The 16,634-nt window shown below is 50.2% G+C and overlaps 2 protein-coding genes and 1 long non-coding RNA gene across 3 annotated transcripts in view; 1 reads left to right on the top strand and 2 right to left on the bottom strand.

Annotated features, from left to right (window-relative positions):
• The window catches only part of LOC136768664 (uncharacterized), a 142,777-nt gene that overhangs the window by 88,991 nt on the left and 37,152 nt on the right, over positions 1-16,634 (bottom strand). The window lies entirely within an intron of this gene.
• On the bottom strand, positions 10-9,137 carry ajuba (ajuba LIM protein). Its single transcript, XM_066722941.1, has 8 exons — positions 6,213-9,137; positions 5,629-5,730; positions 5,394-5,461; positions 5,164-5,226; positions 4,888-5,018; positions 4,607-4,658; positions 4,419-4,487; positions 10-653 (listed from the first exon to the last, which is right to left on the bottom strand). Exons 1-8 carry the CDS (start codon positions 7,705-7,707, stop codon positions 522-524), a joined length of 2,112 nt encoding a protein of 703 aa, XP_066579038.1. The 5' UTR covers positions 7,708-9,137; the 3' UTR covers positions 10-521.
• mrpl52 (mitochondrial ribosomal protein L52) lies at positions 10,540-13,099 on the top strand. The gene is made up of 5 exons (XM_066722968.1): positions 10,540-10,694; positions 12,193-12,265; positions 12,377-12,444; positions 12,782-12,846; positions 12,932-13,099. Exons 1-5 carry the CDS (start codon positions 10,661-10,663, stop codon positions 13,076-13,078), a joined length of 387 nt encoding a protein of 128 aa, XP_066579065.1. The 5' UTR covers positions 10,540-10,660; the 3' UTR covers positions 13,079-13,099.

Raw genomic sequence — 16,634 nt, 5'->3', positions numbered from 1 at the left:
CACAAAGGCTGGCAACTTAAATATTTATTACACAGTCATAGACAGCAGGAATGTCAGTCTTGGCAGGAAAAACAAATGCAAAAAACACGAACTTGCAGCGGAGCAGCAGTCATTTAAGTGCAAAACAACCCCTCCAGCGATGAGAAACCGAGCCCTGATCTCGTGAAGGGTGTCGTTTTAAATAGCGTGGGTGCGCTGCTCTGACGCCCCTCACGGCTGGAGGCAAACGCTCTACAAAGATGTACTGCGTTGAATGCGGAACCATGAAGACGGTAATGATTCTTGTGCCGCGCCGCCTTTCTTGGCGATTTCTGTGGGGAATGTATTCAGTGCTGCGCTACCCTGTGCTGTGATGTGCAGGCAGTATTTTAAGTGTGTAACAGCAGGAACCTTTGTCATCTCAGTTGTTGCCCCGGGGGGAATGTTTGGGTGCTGCACGAGTTTGTTTCCGGGGCAATTTCGAGTTGTTTTTTTCAGCAGTCTCCTCTCCTGCCGTTTCTGCGTCCAGGAGGGACTGGTTCTCAATGTGTGCTGTGTGGGGTCCGCAGCAGGGCGGGACACACCCTGGTCATGTGACAGGAATGACAGAGAAGGTGGGAGTCCAGCGGGAAACACTGAGAGCCCGGCTGGTCTGACAGCTGCAGACCACAGTCCTGAGGAAGGGGGAGAGGGTTAATACAGACACACTGACTGAACACTACAGCACATTAACACTGCACTGAGAGAGAGAGGGTTAATACAGACACACTGACTGAACACTACAGCACATTAACACTGCACTGAGAGAGAGAGGGTTAATACAGACACACTGACTGAACACTACAGCACATTAACACTGCACTGAGAGAGAGAGGGTTAATACAGACACACTGACTGACTGAACACTACAGCACATTAACACTGCACTGAGAGAGAGAGGGTTAATACAGACACACTGACTGAACACTACAGCACATTAACACTGCACTGAGAGAGAGGGTTAATACAGACACACTGAACACTACAGCACATTAACACTGCACTGAGAGAGAGCGGGTTAATACAGACACACTGAACACTACAGCACATTAACACTGCACTGAGAGAGAGAGGGGTAATACAGACACACTGAACACTACAGCACATTAACACTGCACTGAGAGAGAGAGGGTTAATACAGACACACTGACTGGACACTACAGCACATTAACACTGCACTGAGAGAGAGAGGGTTAATACAGACACACTGACTGAACACTACAGCACATTAACACTGCACTGAGAGAGAGAGGGTTAATACAGACACACTGACTGAACACTACAGCACATTAACACTGCACTGAGAGAGAGAGGGTTAATACAGACACACTGAACACTACAGCACATTAACACTGCACTGAGAGAGAGAGGGTTAATACAAACACACTGAACACTACAGCACATTAACACTGCACTGAGAGAGAGAGGGTTAATACAGACACACTGACTGAACACTACAGCACATTAACACTGCACTGAGAGAGAGGGTTAATAAAGACACACTGACTGAACACTACAGCACATTAACACTGCACTGAGAGAGAGAGGGTTAATACAGACACACTGACTGAACACTACAGCACATTAACACTGCACTGAGAGAGAGAGGGTTAATACAGACACACTGACTGAACACTACAGCACATTAACACTGCACTGAGAGAGAGAGGGTTAATACAGACACACTGACTGAACACTACAGCACATTAACACTGCACTGAGAGAGAGAGGGTTAATACAGACACACTGAACACTACAGCACATTAACACTGCACTGAGAGAGAGAGGGTTAATACAAACACACTGAACACTACAGCACATTAACACTGCACTGAGAGAGAGAGGGTTAATACAGACACACTGACTGAACACTACAGCACATTAACACTGCACTGAGAGAGAGGGTTAATAAAGACACACTGACTGAACACTACAGCACATTAACACTGCACTGAGAGAGAGGGGGTTAATACAGACACACTGACTGAACACTACAGCACATTAACACTGCACTGAGAGAGAGAGGGTTAATACAGACACACTGACTGACTGAACACTACAGCACATTAACACTGCACTGAGAGAGAGGGTTAATAAAGACACACTGACTGAACACTACAGCACATTAACACTGCACTGAGAGAGAGAGGGTTAATACAGACACACTGACTGAACACTACAGCACATTAACACTGCACTGAGAGAGAGAGGGTTAATACAGACACACTGGACACTACAGCACATTAACACTGCACTGAGAGAGAGAGGGTTAATACAGACACACTGACTGACTGAACACTACAGCACATTAACACTGCACTGAGAGAGAGAGGGTTAATACAGACACACTGACTGACTGAACACTACAGCACATTAACACTGCACTGAGAGAGAGAGGGTTAATACAGACACACTGACTGACTGAACACTACAGCACATTAACACTGCACTGAGAGAGAGAGGGTTAATACAGACACACTGAACACTACAGCACATTAACACTGCACTGAGAGAGAGGGTTAATACAGACACACTGACTGGACACTACAGCACATTAACACTGCACTGAGAGAGAGGGTTAATAAAGACACACTGACTGAACACTACAGCACATTAACACTGCACTGAGAGAGAGGGTTAATACAGACACACTGACTGAACACTACAGCACATTAACACTGCACTGAGAGAGAGAGGGTTAATACAGACACTGACTGAACACTACAGCACATTAACACTGCACTGAGAGAGAGAGGGTTAATACAGACACACTGACTGACTGAACACTACAGCACATTAACACTGCACTGAGAGAGAGAGGGTTAATACAGACACACTGACTGAACACTACAGCACATTAACACTGCACTGAGAGTGAGGGTTAATACAGACACACTGACTGACTGAACACTACAGCACATTAACACTGCACTGAGAGAGAGAGGGTTAATACAGACACACTGACTGACTGAACACTACAGCACATTAACACTGCACTGAGAGAGAGAGGGTTAATACAGACACACTGAACACTACAGCACATTAACACTGCACTGAGAGAGAGAGGGTTAATACAGACACACTGACTGACTGAACACTACAGCACATTAACACTGCACTGAGAGAGAGAGGGTTAATACAGACACACTGACTGAACACTACAGCACATTAACACTGCACTGAGAGAGAGAGGGTTAATACAGACACACTGACTGAACACTACAGCACATTAACACTGCACTGAGAGAGAGAGGGTTAATACAGACACACTGACTGACTGAACACTACAGCACATTAACACTGCACTGAGAGAGAGAGGGTTAATACAGACACACTGACTGAACACTACAGCACATTAACACTGCACTGAGAGAGAGCGGGTTAATACAGACACACTGACTGGACACTACAGCACATTAACACTGCACTGAGAGAGAGAGGGTTAATACAGACACTGACTGACTGAACACTACAGCACATTAACACTGCACTGAGAGAGAGAGGGTTAATACAGACACACTGAACACTACAGCACATTAACACTGCACTGAGAGAGAGAGGGTTAATACAGACACACTGACTGACTGAACACTACAGCACATTAACACTGCACTGAGAGAGAGAGGGTTAATACAGACACACTGACTGACTGAACACTACAGCACATTAACACTGCACTGAGAGAGAGAGGGTTAATACAGACACACTGACTGAACACTACAGCACATTAACACTGCACTGAGAGAGAGAGGGTTAATACAGACACACTGACTGAACACTACAGCACATTAACACTGCACTGAGAGAGAGAGGGTTAATACAGACACACTGACTGAACACTACAGCACATTAACACTGCACTGAGAGAGAGGGTTAATACAGACACACTGAACACTACAGCACATTAACACTGCACTGAGAGAGAGAGGGTTAATACAGACACACTGAACACTACAGCACATTAACACTGCACTGAGAGAGAGAGGGTTAATACAGACACACTGACTGAACACTACAGCACATTAACACTGCACTGAGAGAGAGGGTTAATACAGAAACACTGACTGACTGAACACTACAGCACATTAACACTGCACTGAGAGAGAGGGTTAATACAGACACACTGAACACTACAGCACATTAACACTGCACTGAGAGAGAGGGTTAATACAGACACACTGACTGAACACTACAGCACATTAACACTGCACTGAGAGAGAGAGGGTTAATACAGACACACTGACTGAACACTACAGCACATTAACACTGCACTGAGAGAGAGAGGGTTAATACAGACACACTGACTGAACACTACAGCACATTAACACTGCACTGAGAGAGAGAGGGTTAATACAGACACTGACTGACTGAACACTACAGCACATTAACACTGCACTGACCTCACAGTGGTAGCACTCAAAGTGATAGTCTCTGTTCATGGACACAACCCTGAGAATCTCGTCGCTGCCCTGGAACACAACAGTGACACCATCAACACAACACTGATACACTGCACAAACTGCCAATACATTACTGCACACAAATCCATTTCATGAACAAAAAGCACCACCTCCTCCCTCCCTCTCACCTCCGCGGGCAGGATGGGCTGCAGGCAGGCTGCGCACTTGGGAGCGAAGGTCCTGCAACGACAACCAAACCCCCATTAGTACAACTGTGCACATTAAGAAACACTGCAGTTCCCACTGTGACCACAAGAGGACACTGTAGACCAGTCTGTTTCTGTTTCTGCCTGTTCTAGTGTGGTGAGGTGATCGGTTGTTTTCAGTGTGTTGCTGGGATGGGCTGTGTGTGTCAGTGTGCAGCGGTCAGTGCCTGGGGGCTGTGTGGGTCAGTGTGCTGTGGTCTGACCTGTGGTAGTCGGGGACGCAGTAGACTTTGTTGCGGTAGTCCACAGTGAAGTACACTCCGTCCAGCGGCCGGCTGCACACCACGCAGCGGAAACAGCTGGGGTGGTAGGAGTTGCCCAGAGCCTGGACAATCTGCACAACGACAACAACACATTACTGCACAATCTGCACAACAGTAACACGTTTACCGCACTTCCACTATGCTGCACAAGCACACACAGGCACTTATGTTACACTAGACTCCACACACACACTGTCACACACAATGCTGTCTCACCTTCTCCAGAATCAGGTGTCCACACACACTGCACTTCTCCGCAGCATCCTGGAACCCTGAGAACTGAGAGACGGACAGAGAAACATTTAAACTCAAGGATCGGGGGAAAACTGAAACTTATTATGATTTTTCTTTTGTGCTGCTGGCCACTGGATGGTTAATCAGGACTTAATTGGTTAATTGAAACTCGTCTCGTAACGAAGTGGAGCAGCCCAGGCGGCCCCTCTTACCATGTAATCCTCTTTGCAGTACACTGAGCCGTTGGCGTGGAAGAAATCCCTGTTTCTGAGAGTGCGACCTGGGGGAGAGGAGAGCGGGGTGAACTGAGAAGCTTTGAGCCGTCAGTCAGTGCGTCCGTCGGTGTGTCAGTCCGTCAGTCAGTCAATGTGTGCAGCCTGTCGGTGTCTGTTAGCGTTTTGTGTGTCAGCGTGTGGTTTAGTGTGTCGGAGAGGTGTGTGCACTGACCGCAGGACACACATGTGAAGCAGTGTGTGTGATACAGGCTGTCCAGCGCCTGACACGCATTGTCGGCTCCGTACACTCCCTTACTGCACTTCACACACGCACCTGCAACGACACGACACAACAACAGATCACAGCAACACGACACTCCCTCACTTTACTGCACACACACCTGCAATGACACAACATATCCCAGAACAACAACACAATCCCTCACTGCACTTCACACACGCACCTGCAATGACAACACACCGCCTCAGCACACAACACCACTCTCCCTCCCTCCCTCCCTCACTCCCTCCCTCCCTGCCTCTCCTCTCTCTCTCTCATCTCTCGACAGGCCCAGACACCCCTCCGCTCCGGGGCTGACATTCCTGAACACGGAGGATAAGAGAAGAACACGCACACGCTACCGCACACGCCAGCACACGCCAGAACACAGGGCCGCGCAGCCGGTTACACTGAAGCTCCCGGGCCCGAGGCACACAGCACACGCCTCACGACGCACTGTACTGCGCAACCCACTCTGTACGGTGGAAATACACAGTACTGAACAAACACACGGTGTAACACACCCAGCTCCTCACCATAGTACTCCTGTCTCTCAGCGAGGCTGGGGTCTCTGCGGGGGGCCGGGGGCTCCTCGGGCCGGGGGGCAGCGGGGTCTCTGTCTGCGTGGTGATGCGCGGGGGCGGCGCCAGCGAAGCTTGGCGAGTCGGTGGCCGTGTGGCGGCTCGCGTTACCGCTGCTGTTGCTGATTATGGCATCCCTCCCTAGCAGAGCACACAGCACCTCCTGGTACCACACCCCGGGGCCACCCCTGGGGCCCCCCAACAGAGAGCCGGGGCCCAGGCTGGGCGGATAGGAGTGTCTGTTGTCCTGAGTGGCGCCGCCCAGCCCTCCCTCCTCCCCTCCACCTCTTCCGTCCTCCTCTCCTCCTCTTCCTTCTCTCTCTCCTCCCCCACTCTCCTGCCCCCACGGCCCCCCGCCGGCCCCCTCGGCCAGCAGGGCGGGTGGGTAGGAGTGTCTGACGTCCTGCCCTCCCCCTGCCCTGCCCCCTTCCCACAGCCCTCCCAGCAGGGCGTAGACGACGGCTGGGTCAGGGGCGCTGGGGGGTCCGGGCGGGGCGGGGGGCGGTCCGAGCCGCAGATCGTACCCCAGGCTGATGCCGCTGGTCCGGTTGCTGCTGCAGCCGCTGTCCGGGCTGCCCCCCCCCGCGCTGCAGCAGGAGGACCGGGGGCTGGCCAGGGGGGAGCACGCCGCCAGGCCGTCGCTGTGGCGCTGGGCCCGGGGGTGTGGGGGCGGCAGGGGGTGCGGCGGCTCCTGCAGGGAGTAGCGCTTGGGCCTCTCCCGGGGAGGGGGCTGCCCCGGCTCGGCTGCGCTGTGCCGGTGGGGGTGCGTCGGCAGTGCGTTGGCATGTTGGTGCGTCGGCTGGGCGTTGGCGCCGGCGTGGGGGTGGGGGGGCGGCTGCAGGAGATGCTGGTGTCGCAGGAGGAGCTGCTGCATCTCCAGGGAGTAGCGCCGCTGACCTGCACCCCCCCGGCCGCCGTAACACCCGCCACCTCCCCCCCCGCTGGGGCTGCTGCTGTTGTGGGAACCGCCGTCCCCCCCTCTGTAGGTGCTGCCGTAGCCCTCGGGCCCCGTGCTGTTGTGGGAGCTGCCGCTGCCCCCTCTGTAGGCGCCGCTGTAGCCGCCGCAGGGCCCGTCCAGCCCGGCCCAGCTGTTGTGGGAGCCGCCGTCCCCCACCCGGCAACAGTCCGGCCCGGCTAGGCTGCAGTAGGAGCCGCTGTCCCGGTAGCTGTCCGCTCCCCCCCTGCTGCCCCGGTCGCTGGGCGGCACCAGGACGGGGGTGGGCGTTGCCAGGCTGGGCGGCGGGGAGTGGTTGCCGCTCAGTGTGGTGGCAGCCAGGGAGGGGCCCGAGCCCACCCCGCCCCGCGCCCTCCTGCTGCTGGTGCCGCTGCCCTCGCTCTTCCGCCGTGAGCTGCCCAGCCTGGCACCGCTGGAGTCCGACAGACGCAGCTTCTCCAGCAGCCGGCAGCCCAGCCGCTCCATGGCTGCCCGGCCCGTGAACTCTGACCCCATACCGCGCCGGGCCCTCTGAGCTCACCTGTGCTCCGAGCGCCGACCTTTGACCTCTGACCTCTGACCTGTCCCTACCTATCTACTCTAGCAGGCCTCTGTAACCCCAATTAAAGCCCCAACCGCTGCTTCACACCTGCCGGCACTGACATCGAAACGGCCGGCGCTGATCAGACGAATAAATAAATAAGTTAACGAATAAATAACGGCTGTGGGGCATGTTTCACAACTACCGACAGCGGCCAGCCGGGTCCCGCAGCCCTGACACACCGCGCCGCTTCACCCAGGACGGTCCCATGAACCCGGGCGGCCTGGGGTCGGAGAATGTCTTGATGTTAACAGATAGATTGTATCCGTATCTGTCGCGGGTGTCGCAGATGCTGCGCTTCAATGTAGCGGAATCTGCGGCCAAATCTCTTTGTTTCTCCGACAGCCTCCAAATAAAGTTTCAATCCCAGAAAGCACCCGTCTTCTGTCCTGGAAAGGGGGCTGCGATTGTATTCCTCCTCGGATCCCTTTTTTTCCCCCCGAAAACGCACTAAAAAAAAAAAAGCCCCTCTCCTCTCCTCCTCCTCTCTACCTCTTCCTGTCTTTTTTTCTTCTCCTCCAGGCGGCCGGAGAGCGGGGTCCCGTCTGGGGGGGATGAAGGGAGACGGAGGAAGAAAAAGGGGGATGAAAAACGTGTGTTGCGGCTACTTTCTCTCTCCCTCTCTCTCTTCTCTCTCCTTCCTTCCTTTCTTTCTTGTCTCTCTCTCTCTCTCTCTCTGTCCTTCGCCGGACTCGGGAGAAAACGTTCAGGCGCAGACCAAACTTCCCAGCCAGACAGACGGGTCGCGATGCGGCACAATCCCGTCTCACTGTCCAAGACCACAGCCGCCGATTCCTAGAAAACACGGTCCACGGTCTGCCTCTTTCTCTCTTGCGCTCTCTCTCTTTCTCTCTCTCTCTCTCTCTCTCTCTCTCTCTCCCTCTCTCCCCTCCGGGCCGGGACACCTTTCCTGCCAGCGAGGCGGCGCACGGCGCGGAGGGATCGGACGCGGACTACAATACAGCGATTTCGGAGTGGTCTGCTGCCGTCTCTTGCGGTCGTGTTACTACTGCTGCTACTACTACTGCTACTACTAATAGTAGTTCTGCTAACTCTACCACGACTAATTACAATGATAATAACGCCAATATTATCATGAATCCGCTCATAATTATAATGCACAGTTTCTCCCCAGGGTTTACCATGCGAGTACTGGGTTTGCCAATGGACACGTCACTGGCCAGTCCTGCCTTCTTTCATATGAGATCTGCAGTTTTTGTTTGTTTGTTTTGTTTTGTTTTTCTCGAATCTGAAATGATATTTGTTGACATTCAGAATAAATACAGTGCATATGAAAGTCCAGGCGGCTGTTGCTGAGCAGGCACACATAGTAGACAGATGTCCCCTTCTCTGGGCCTGTGGACAGTGGACAGTGGACAGCTCTGCTACGCAACGTGTGTCCTCTGAATAGTGGACAGCTGTGCTGCACGGCGGCTGTCCTCTGAATAGCGGGCAGCTGTAACACACTGTACTGGTGTCGGCCGGTGTGTCCTGCTGCGTGCCAGTGAGTGTGTCAGCGTGTGAGACTATTTCTCTTTGTGTAGGTCTCTGGAATGTGTGTAGGGCTACAGCAGGGCGAAGGGGTGGTGCGGCCTGCAAGCTGCTTCAAACCACAGACACCGACTCCCTCCCTCTCTCTCTTTCTCTCTCTCTCTCTCTCTCTCTGAGGTTTTCAGCGTGTGTGTGTGTCAGTGTGTCTCCCGCTCCCTCCCTGCCTGCCTCTCTCTCTCTCTCTCTCTCTCTCACTGTGTCTGTTATCAGCGTGTACGTACATGTAAAGCACGCAGAGGAATGCTCCAGCGCTTAGTCAGCACAGAGAGAGAGAGGGAGGGAGAGGAGGAGGGAGAAAGAGACGTGGGGGTGAACACAGACACACTGACTGACTGACTGACTGACTGCCACACCGACTGAAGGAAAGGTTGACTGGTGACCTGACTGGACTCTGCCGCTCAGAGAAAAGGGGGATGGTGTATTGAGTTTCACCTATCCCCTCCTCCACCTGTCTCCCTCTCCCTCTCCCTCTCTCACCCTGTTGGTGTACAGTGTGTTCTCTCTTTGTATAAGTGTATCGTATATATACTGTGTGTGTAAAGTGCTGGGCCTGTTGTAACCTGTGTGTGTTTCTCGACAGAAGATCAAACACTGCAGTACAAGACCTACCCCCCCCCCTCTCTCTCTCTCTCTCTCTCTCTCTCACTTTCTCCATTTCCATTTCTCCCTCTAGCCTCCTCTTTCTCTCTCTCTAGTATCTCTCTGTATGTGTATTATAACCCTAGAAAAGGATGGACGTTGAGAGTCACAGAGATAAAGGGAGGGAGAGAAAGAGAAAAACAGATACGCGTACAGAAAGGGAGGGACAGGGAGGGAGAGAGAGACAGGGAGAAAGGGAGGGAGAGGGATGCTACCGGGTGAAGAACAGACACAGAACCTGTTGTCCGCCATAGGGTCGAAGTCCTCTGGCGCCATCAGGTGGTAGAGTGAGGAATCAACAGGCAAGGGATTTGGAAATTGTATATTGTATACCAACTACATTACCGCGAATTTAATTATTTCTAAAAGTTATTTATAAACAATATAAATCCGGTGAGAATATGTGACGTATCGTACTACAGATATTACAACTACTAATAATATAATTTTAAATATCCGTGAATAGTGAATATGTCATTATTATATATAATCATAATATAATAATCATTCCTGAGAACAGTGTCTGCATATTGTCACATGCAGCTGTACTGTGGCTTTGCTTATTACTATTAATATATGTAACTACAGTTCTGTGAACGGCTTAGAGAACGCCAGATAAAGAGCGGTGTGGTTTGTCTTCTCTGAGGATCCGTACCGTCCTCGGCGTCCGCGTCCAAGATGGCGGCGCCCGTGAAGACGCTGTTGAGAGCAGGTGAGTTAAGGGTTATGATAACTGATCGTTTGTATTTGTTATTTGTTTCTCAGTTTCGGTCTACAGCCCGAGGTACCGTGAGCGAAGTATGTCTGTATTAACCCTCTCTCTCTCAGTGCAGTGTTAATGTGCTGTAGTGTTCAGTCAGTGTGTCTGTATTAACCCTCTCTCTCTCAGTGCAGTGTTAATGTGCTGTAGTGTTCAGTCAGTGTGTCTGTATTAACCCTCTCTCTCTCAGTGCAGTGTTAATGTGCTGTAGTGTTCAGTGTGTCTGTATTAACCCTCTCTCTCTCAGTGCAGTGTTAATGTGCTGTAGTGTTCAGTCAGTGTGTCTGTATTAACCCTCTCTCTCTCAGTGCAGTGTTAATGTGCTGTAGTGTTCAGTGTGTCTGTATTAACCCTCTCTCTCTCAGTGCAGTGTTAATGTGCTGTAGTGTTCAGTCAGTGTCTGTATTAACCCTCTCTCTCTCAGTGCAGTGTTAATGTGCTGTAGTGTTCAGTCAGTCAGTGTGTCTGTATTAACCCTCTCTCTCTCAGTGCAGTGTTAATGTGCTGTAGTGTTCAGTGTGTCTGTATTAACCCTCTCTCTCAGTGCAGTGTTAATGTGCTGTAGTGTTCAGTCAGTGTGTCTGTATTAACCCTCTCTCTCTCAGTGCAGTGTTAATGTGCTGTAGTGTTCAGTGTGTCTGTATTAACCCTCTCTCTCTCAGTGCAGTGTTAATGTGCTGTAGTGTTCAGTGTGTCTGTATTAACCCTCTCTCTCTCTCAGTGCAGTGTTAATGTGCTGTAGTGTTCAGTCAGTGTGTCTGTATTAACCCTCTCTCTCAGTGCAGTGTTAATGTGCTGTAGTGTTCAGTGTGTCTGTATTAACCCTCTCTCTCTCAGTGCAGTGTTAATGTGCTGTAGTGTTCAGTCAGTGTCTGTATTAACCCTCTCTCTCTCAGTGCAGTGTTAATGTGCTGTAGTGTCCAGTCAGTCAGTGTGTCTGTATTAACCCTCTCTCTCTCAGTGCAGTGTTAATGTGCTGTAGTGTTCAGTCAGTGTCTGTATTAACCCTCTCTCTCTCAGTGCAGTGTTAATGTGCTGTAGTGTTCAGTCAGTGTCTGTATTAACCCTCTCTCTCTCAGTGCAGTGTTAATGTGCTGTAGTGTTCAGTCAGTGTGTCTGTATTAACCCTCTCTCTCTCAGTGCAGTGTTAATGTGCTGTAGTGTTCAGTGTGTCTGTATTAACCCTCTCTCTCAGTGCAGTGTTAATGTGCTGTAGTGTTCAGTCAGTCAGTGTGTCTGTATTAACCCTCTCTCTCTCAGTGCAGTGTTAATGTGCTGTAGTGTTCAGTGTGTCTGTATTAACCCTCTCTCTCTCAGTGCAGTGTTAATGTGCTGTAGTGTTCAGTCAGTGTGTCTGTATTAACCCTCTCTCTCTCAGTGCAGTGTTAATGTGCTGTAGTGTTCAGTCAGTCAGTGTGTCTGTATTAACCCTCTCTCTCTCTCTCTGCAGTTCTCCGTCAGCCCGGCTTTCGCTCTCTCTCTCTGACAGCAGCAGCTCCGGCTGGCAGTAAATGGCGGATCGAGTGAGTGTGACTGTGCTGTTTCTGTCTTATGAGTATTGAGTTATTTTTCTCCTTTTGTGCTGTCACTGTGCTGTCATGATCAGTAGTGTTTCCTGTTGTCGTTCCCGGCAGGCATGGCTTTGCCCGCAGCAGCACCGAGTACGGCCCGCTGACCGACCTCCCCGATTGGTCATTCGCCGGTGAGTCCCTCCGCTCTGATTGGATGATCCCCCACCCTGCCCTGACCCCTGCTGAGGTCACCATCAGGTCGCAGTGTGTGATCTGTGCTCTGTTAGGATTAAAACTACAATTTCAAACTGCACATTATTTATACATCCAATTACCCGTTTATACAGCTGTCTTTGTACTGGTGCATTCTGGGTACTGTATCTTGCTCAAGGGTGCAACAGCCGTGTCCCCCAGCTGGGATTGAACCCACGACCCACCACTCAGGAGTCCAGAGCTGCTGTTGTGTCCGCAGCTCTGTTGTCCCGCGTGAAACGAGCTGAAATGGTTAACGTGCGTTTCCTCTGGCAGACGGCCGGCCGGCGCCCCCTCTGAAAGGACAGAGCAGGAGGAGGAGTGAGCGGGAGGAGCTGGCGGTGAGTCTCGCGGTCTGTCTGTGTATCTCTCTTTCTGTCTGTCTGTCTGTCTGTCTCTCTATAACTCTCCCTCTGTCTCTCTCAGCGCCGTGTTGTCGTTCTGAGCTCTGAGATGGACCGCGGGATGGAGAGATGGGATCAGAAGCAGGTGGAGACGCGGCAGCGTGCAGCGAAGACACAGTCCCTCCTTCTCAAACCCAAAGGCAAACTGCTGCTGAAAAACAAGAAATAAAGACTTTAAAAACAGAAACAACCAGCTTGCTTTCTTTTATATTATTCTTATTATGTATTTCTTGGCAGATGCCCTACAAAAGTGCATAAGAGATATACAGTTAATACAAGTCCTACGTCCTAGATTTGTGAGCTAATAATTGCAGACTAGATGTGGAGTAGTAGTATAGTAGAGCAGTGCTGTTACAGTTGGGGTCTGTGCTGTAGTAACATTGTAGTAGAGCTGTGCTGTAGTAAGAGTGTAGTATAACAGTGCTGTTACAGTTCAGTAGGGTCTGTGCTGTAGTAGCACTGTAGTAGAACAGTTCTGTTAAAATACGGGGCTGTGCTGTAGTAACAGTGTAGTACAGCAGTGTTGTTACAATACTGGCCTGTGCTATAGTAAGAGTGTAGTAGAGCTGTGCTGTAGTAAGAGTGTAGTATAACAGTGCTGTTATTAGAAATCTGAAATTAAAACGACTTAATGAATCAAAGGACCAGTTAATTAGGGTTCAATTACCTAATGAGCAGGAGGAGGCGGTCGGATGCTGCGCTGGGAGTGCTGGCCGGGTTGATGGATGAAAGGAATGGGGGCAGCTGTTCTGTCAGTGGCCAGCAGGGGGCGGCAGCGCACCACTCAAGTCCCCGCCTGCAACATCCATTTTGTGTTGCTCTGTGGCTGCGCTGAGAGGGAGTGTGTGCGGATCTCCTGTCACTCAGCCCTGTTTCTGCCTGGTCTGAAGGGTGTAATATGGGCATTATAACGAGTACGGCTATGTGACACCTATGAAATGAAACTAGACAACCTGTACTGTACTAGTCTGCACATTTGATCATGATTAGACAAACCTTTCTTCACAAATGTTTATCCTTTCCTACATTAAAGTCTATGGCAAATCTTGATATGAACAATTCATGTTGAAATACCGCTCAGATTGAAATTTGTAGAAGATGTTGGGTGAAGTCGGATAAGAAATGAAGGAATAATGTGGCCGTTTCTCCAGTATAAGCGCCGCAAGCATGAGGGGCCACTCAAATGAAGGCATACAAACTGCAGCATCTGTTTCTGCCCTGTGGATCATGATTAGACACTATATTGCAACACTACCACCTTTGTGTCCAAGATAAATAATAGCATAATTATGAATGATGAAATGTGTGATTTTTATGAAATATTTAAAAATGGTTTTGGATCTCACAATTGTTTATTGACCTACTAGTCAAACTTTTTAGACTGAAAATGTGATAACAATTGAAGGAGTTATTGAGTTATAGCGATACTCGAACCCAAGCCAGTTTTTTTCCTCACTTTGCACAGTCAGTATCTCCACAGTCTGAGGTCGTATAAGCAGTGGATTGAATTGATTGGTCAGTCAGTGTTAAAGTCCCGCCTCCCCTCTCTTTCTCCCGTTCACTGCAGTTTTTATACACTTTCATGTGGCTGCACTGCTGCCCCCCCGGCCCCCCAGCTGTTTCTCCTGTTCTGCACTTTTCTCACACTTTCATGTGGCCCCCTCCCTCCCCCAGTCTCTGGCTCTTTCTCATGTTCACTACAGTTTTAAAGTGCTTTAATGTGGCCGTCCTGCCCTCCCTTCCTCCCCCCCTCCCTCCCTCCCTCCCTCTTTCCTTCCCTTCCCATTCTGCCCCATTGTTTCCCCTCCGCCTGTTTGCTGCGCAGTGTGTGTGTGTGAGTGTGTGTGTGTGTAGTATACTACAGTACAGTATTGAACAATACTCACACACGCACACACTCTTCATATACACTCACACACTCTCACACACACACACTCACTCGCTCTCTCTCTCTTTCACACACACACACTCACTCGCTCTCTCTCTCTTTCACACACACACACTCACTCGCTCTCTCTCTCTTTCACACACACAAACACACACACACAGATTTGCCATCTCACCTTAACTACTGATGTCGGCACTTTGAATGCCTCTCTCTCGGTTTCTTTTTAAGCAATATGAGAACCAGATGTTTTTGCCTCTGCACACATCAGACACGGAGGTGGGGGGGGGGTAACATACAGACATGCTGACTGCACACTACAGTGCGCCGACACCACACTGAGAGAAAGAGGGGGACAGTGATACAGACATGACGAAACACTGGGCCCTGCTGGACACCGACACCACACTGAGAGAGAGAGAGAGGCGGATATTAACAGACATACCGTCATTGACAGGAAACTCAAACATAGCGCACTGCACCGATTGTCAGAAAGAGTCCGAGAGAGGAAGAGAGGGAGAGAGAGGAAGGAGGGAGGATGCTGTGCGGTCTTGATGTGGTCTGCATGTTTTATATTCGGCTCGCGGGCACGGTGTTAGTGGTGAGTGTTAGTGTTTATATGGAGGCCTGGTGTGGAGCAGAGGGATTTCCTGCAGGAAGTGACTGGGTAACTGGTGAGGGTGGCTAGGCTGCCTTAACAGGATACCTGGGGGAGGGCGGTGGCGGTGACCGGGCCTGACTCATGTAGCCAATAGAGGGAGAGAGAGGGGCAGAGAGAGCCTGACTCGTAGGTTTGCAGTGTGTTGAGTCAGGAGAGCGGTCTCGCACCCTTGCGCTGTAACAGGATGTCTGTGTGCCTAATTGAAGTTTGCGGAGCAGGGGGACTGTTACACACACAGACTATGCGTGTTTATATAGCTGTTCGAGAGGGTCGGAGTGGGTGGCACAGAGTCGCTGACTCGCTGCAGACGGCAGCACAATGAGAGAGAGAGGTGGAGGGGTTAATTCAGACACACTGGCTGACTGGACATGACTACGCTGCACTGAAACAGACTGAAGGAGATGGTGAGACAATGAAAGAGAAAGTGCATCTCTGTCTCTCTCTCTCTCCTCCACAAAATACTCCCAAACTAGGGACATATTGTTCATGCTCATCCAATTCTTGTGAAAATGTAAAAAAAAAAAAAAAAATGGCAGTCCACACGAGGGAGGGACACACAACCCCACTGACTGCCCGATACGTAGCTGCCTGCCACAGCCTGAGAGGCACACTGTGACACTCGGCATAAGAGCATAGCCTGGCCGGAGAGGAAATCTGCTGATTGTGGACACTGTGTTACAATTTCTTAATAACCCACTATTACTTAATAACCTAAAAAAGAGCACTACATTTTTGTCCCATCTGAAAAATAGCAATCCAGATTGAGTCAGCCAATCATAGCTGACCGCATTGTGACACAGAGAGCCAATCAGAGCTGACCAATTTATAACACAATTAGAAAACTCTTATTAGGAATTTTGAAATAACTAAATTAAAGCCCAACACAAACATGCCTGCTTTCGGGACCTAAAGAGAAATTACACCCTGCAGAGTATCTTTCCACTGTCTCACTACGCCCCTTTTACTTGCCTTGTGAGTTTCCACAAATATCTGTTACATTAGTATATATTCATCCCAAATATAATGTGGATAATGCCAGCACAGTGCAATGATCTGGTTGATACATTTACAGGTTATTTAACTTTCTGTGAAAATATGGTCATATCCCATCAAATTTGTATAATCTTTCCCAACAATTAACGCTGGATTAGTAAACTTCTTAAAAGCGTTCTTAACCAG

The sequence above is a fragment of the Amia ocellicauda genome, chromosome 14 (genome assembly GCF_036373705.1).
Source record: "Amia ocellicauda isolate fAmiCal2 chromosome 14, fAmiCal2.hap1, whole genome shotgun sequence".
NCBI lineage: Eukaryota > Metazoa > Chordata > Actinopteri > Amiiformes > Amiidae > Amia > Amia ocellicauda.
Note: the sequence above shows the minus strand (reverse complement) of the source record. Positions and strands in the feature narration are given on the sequence as shown.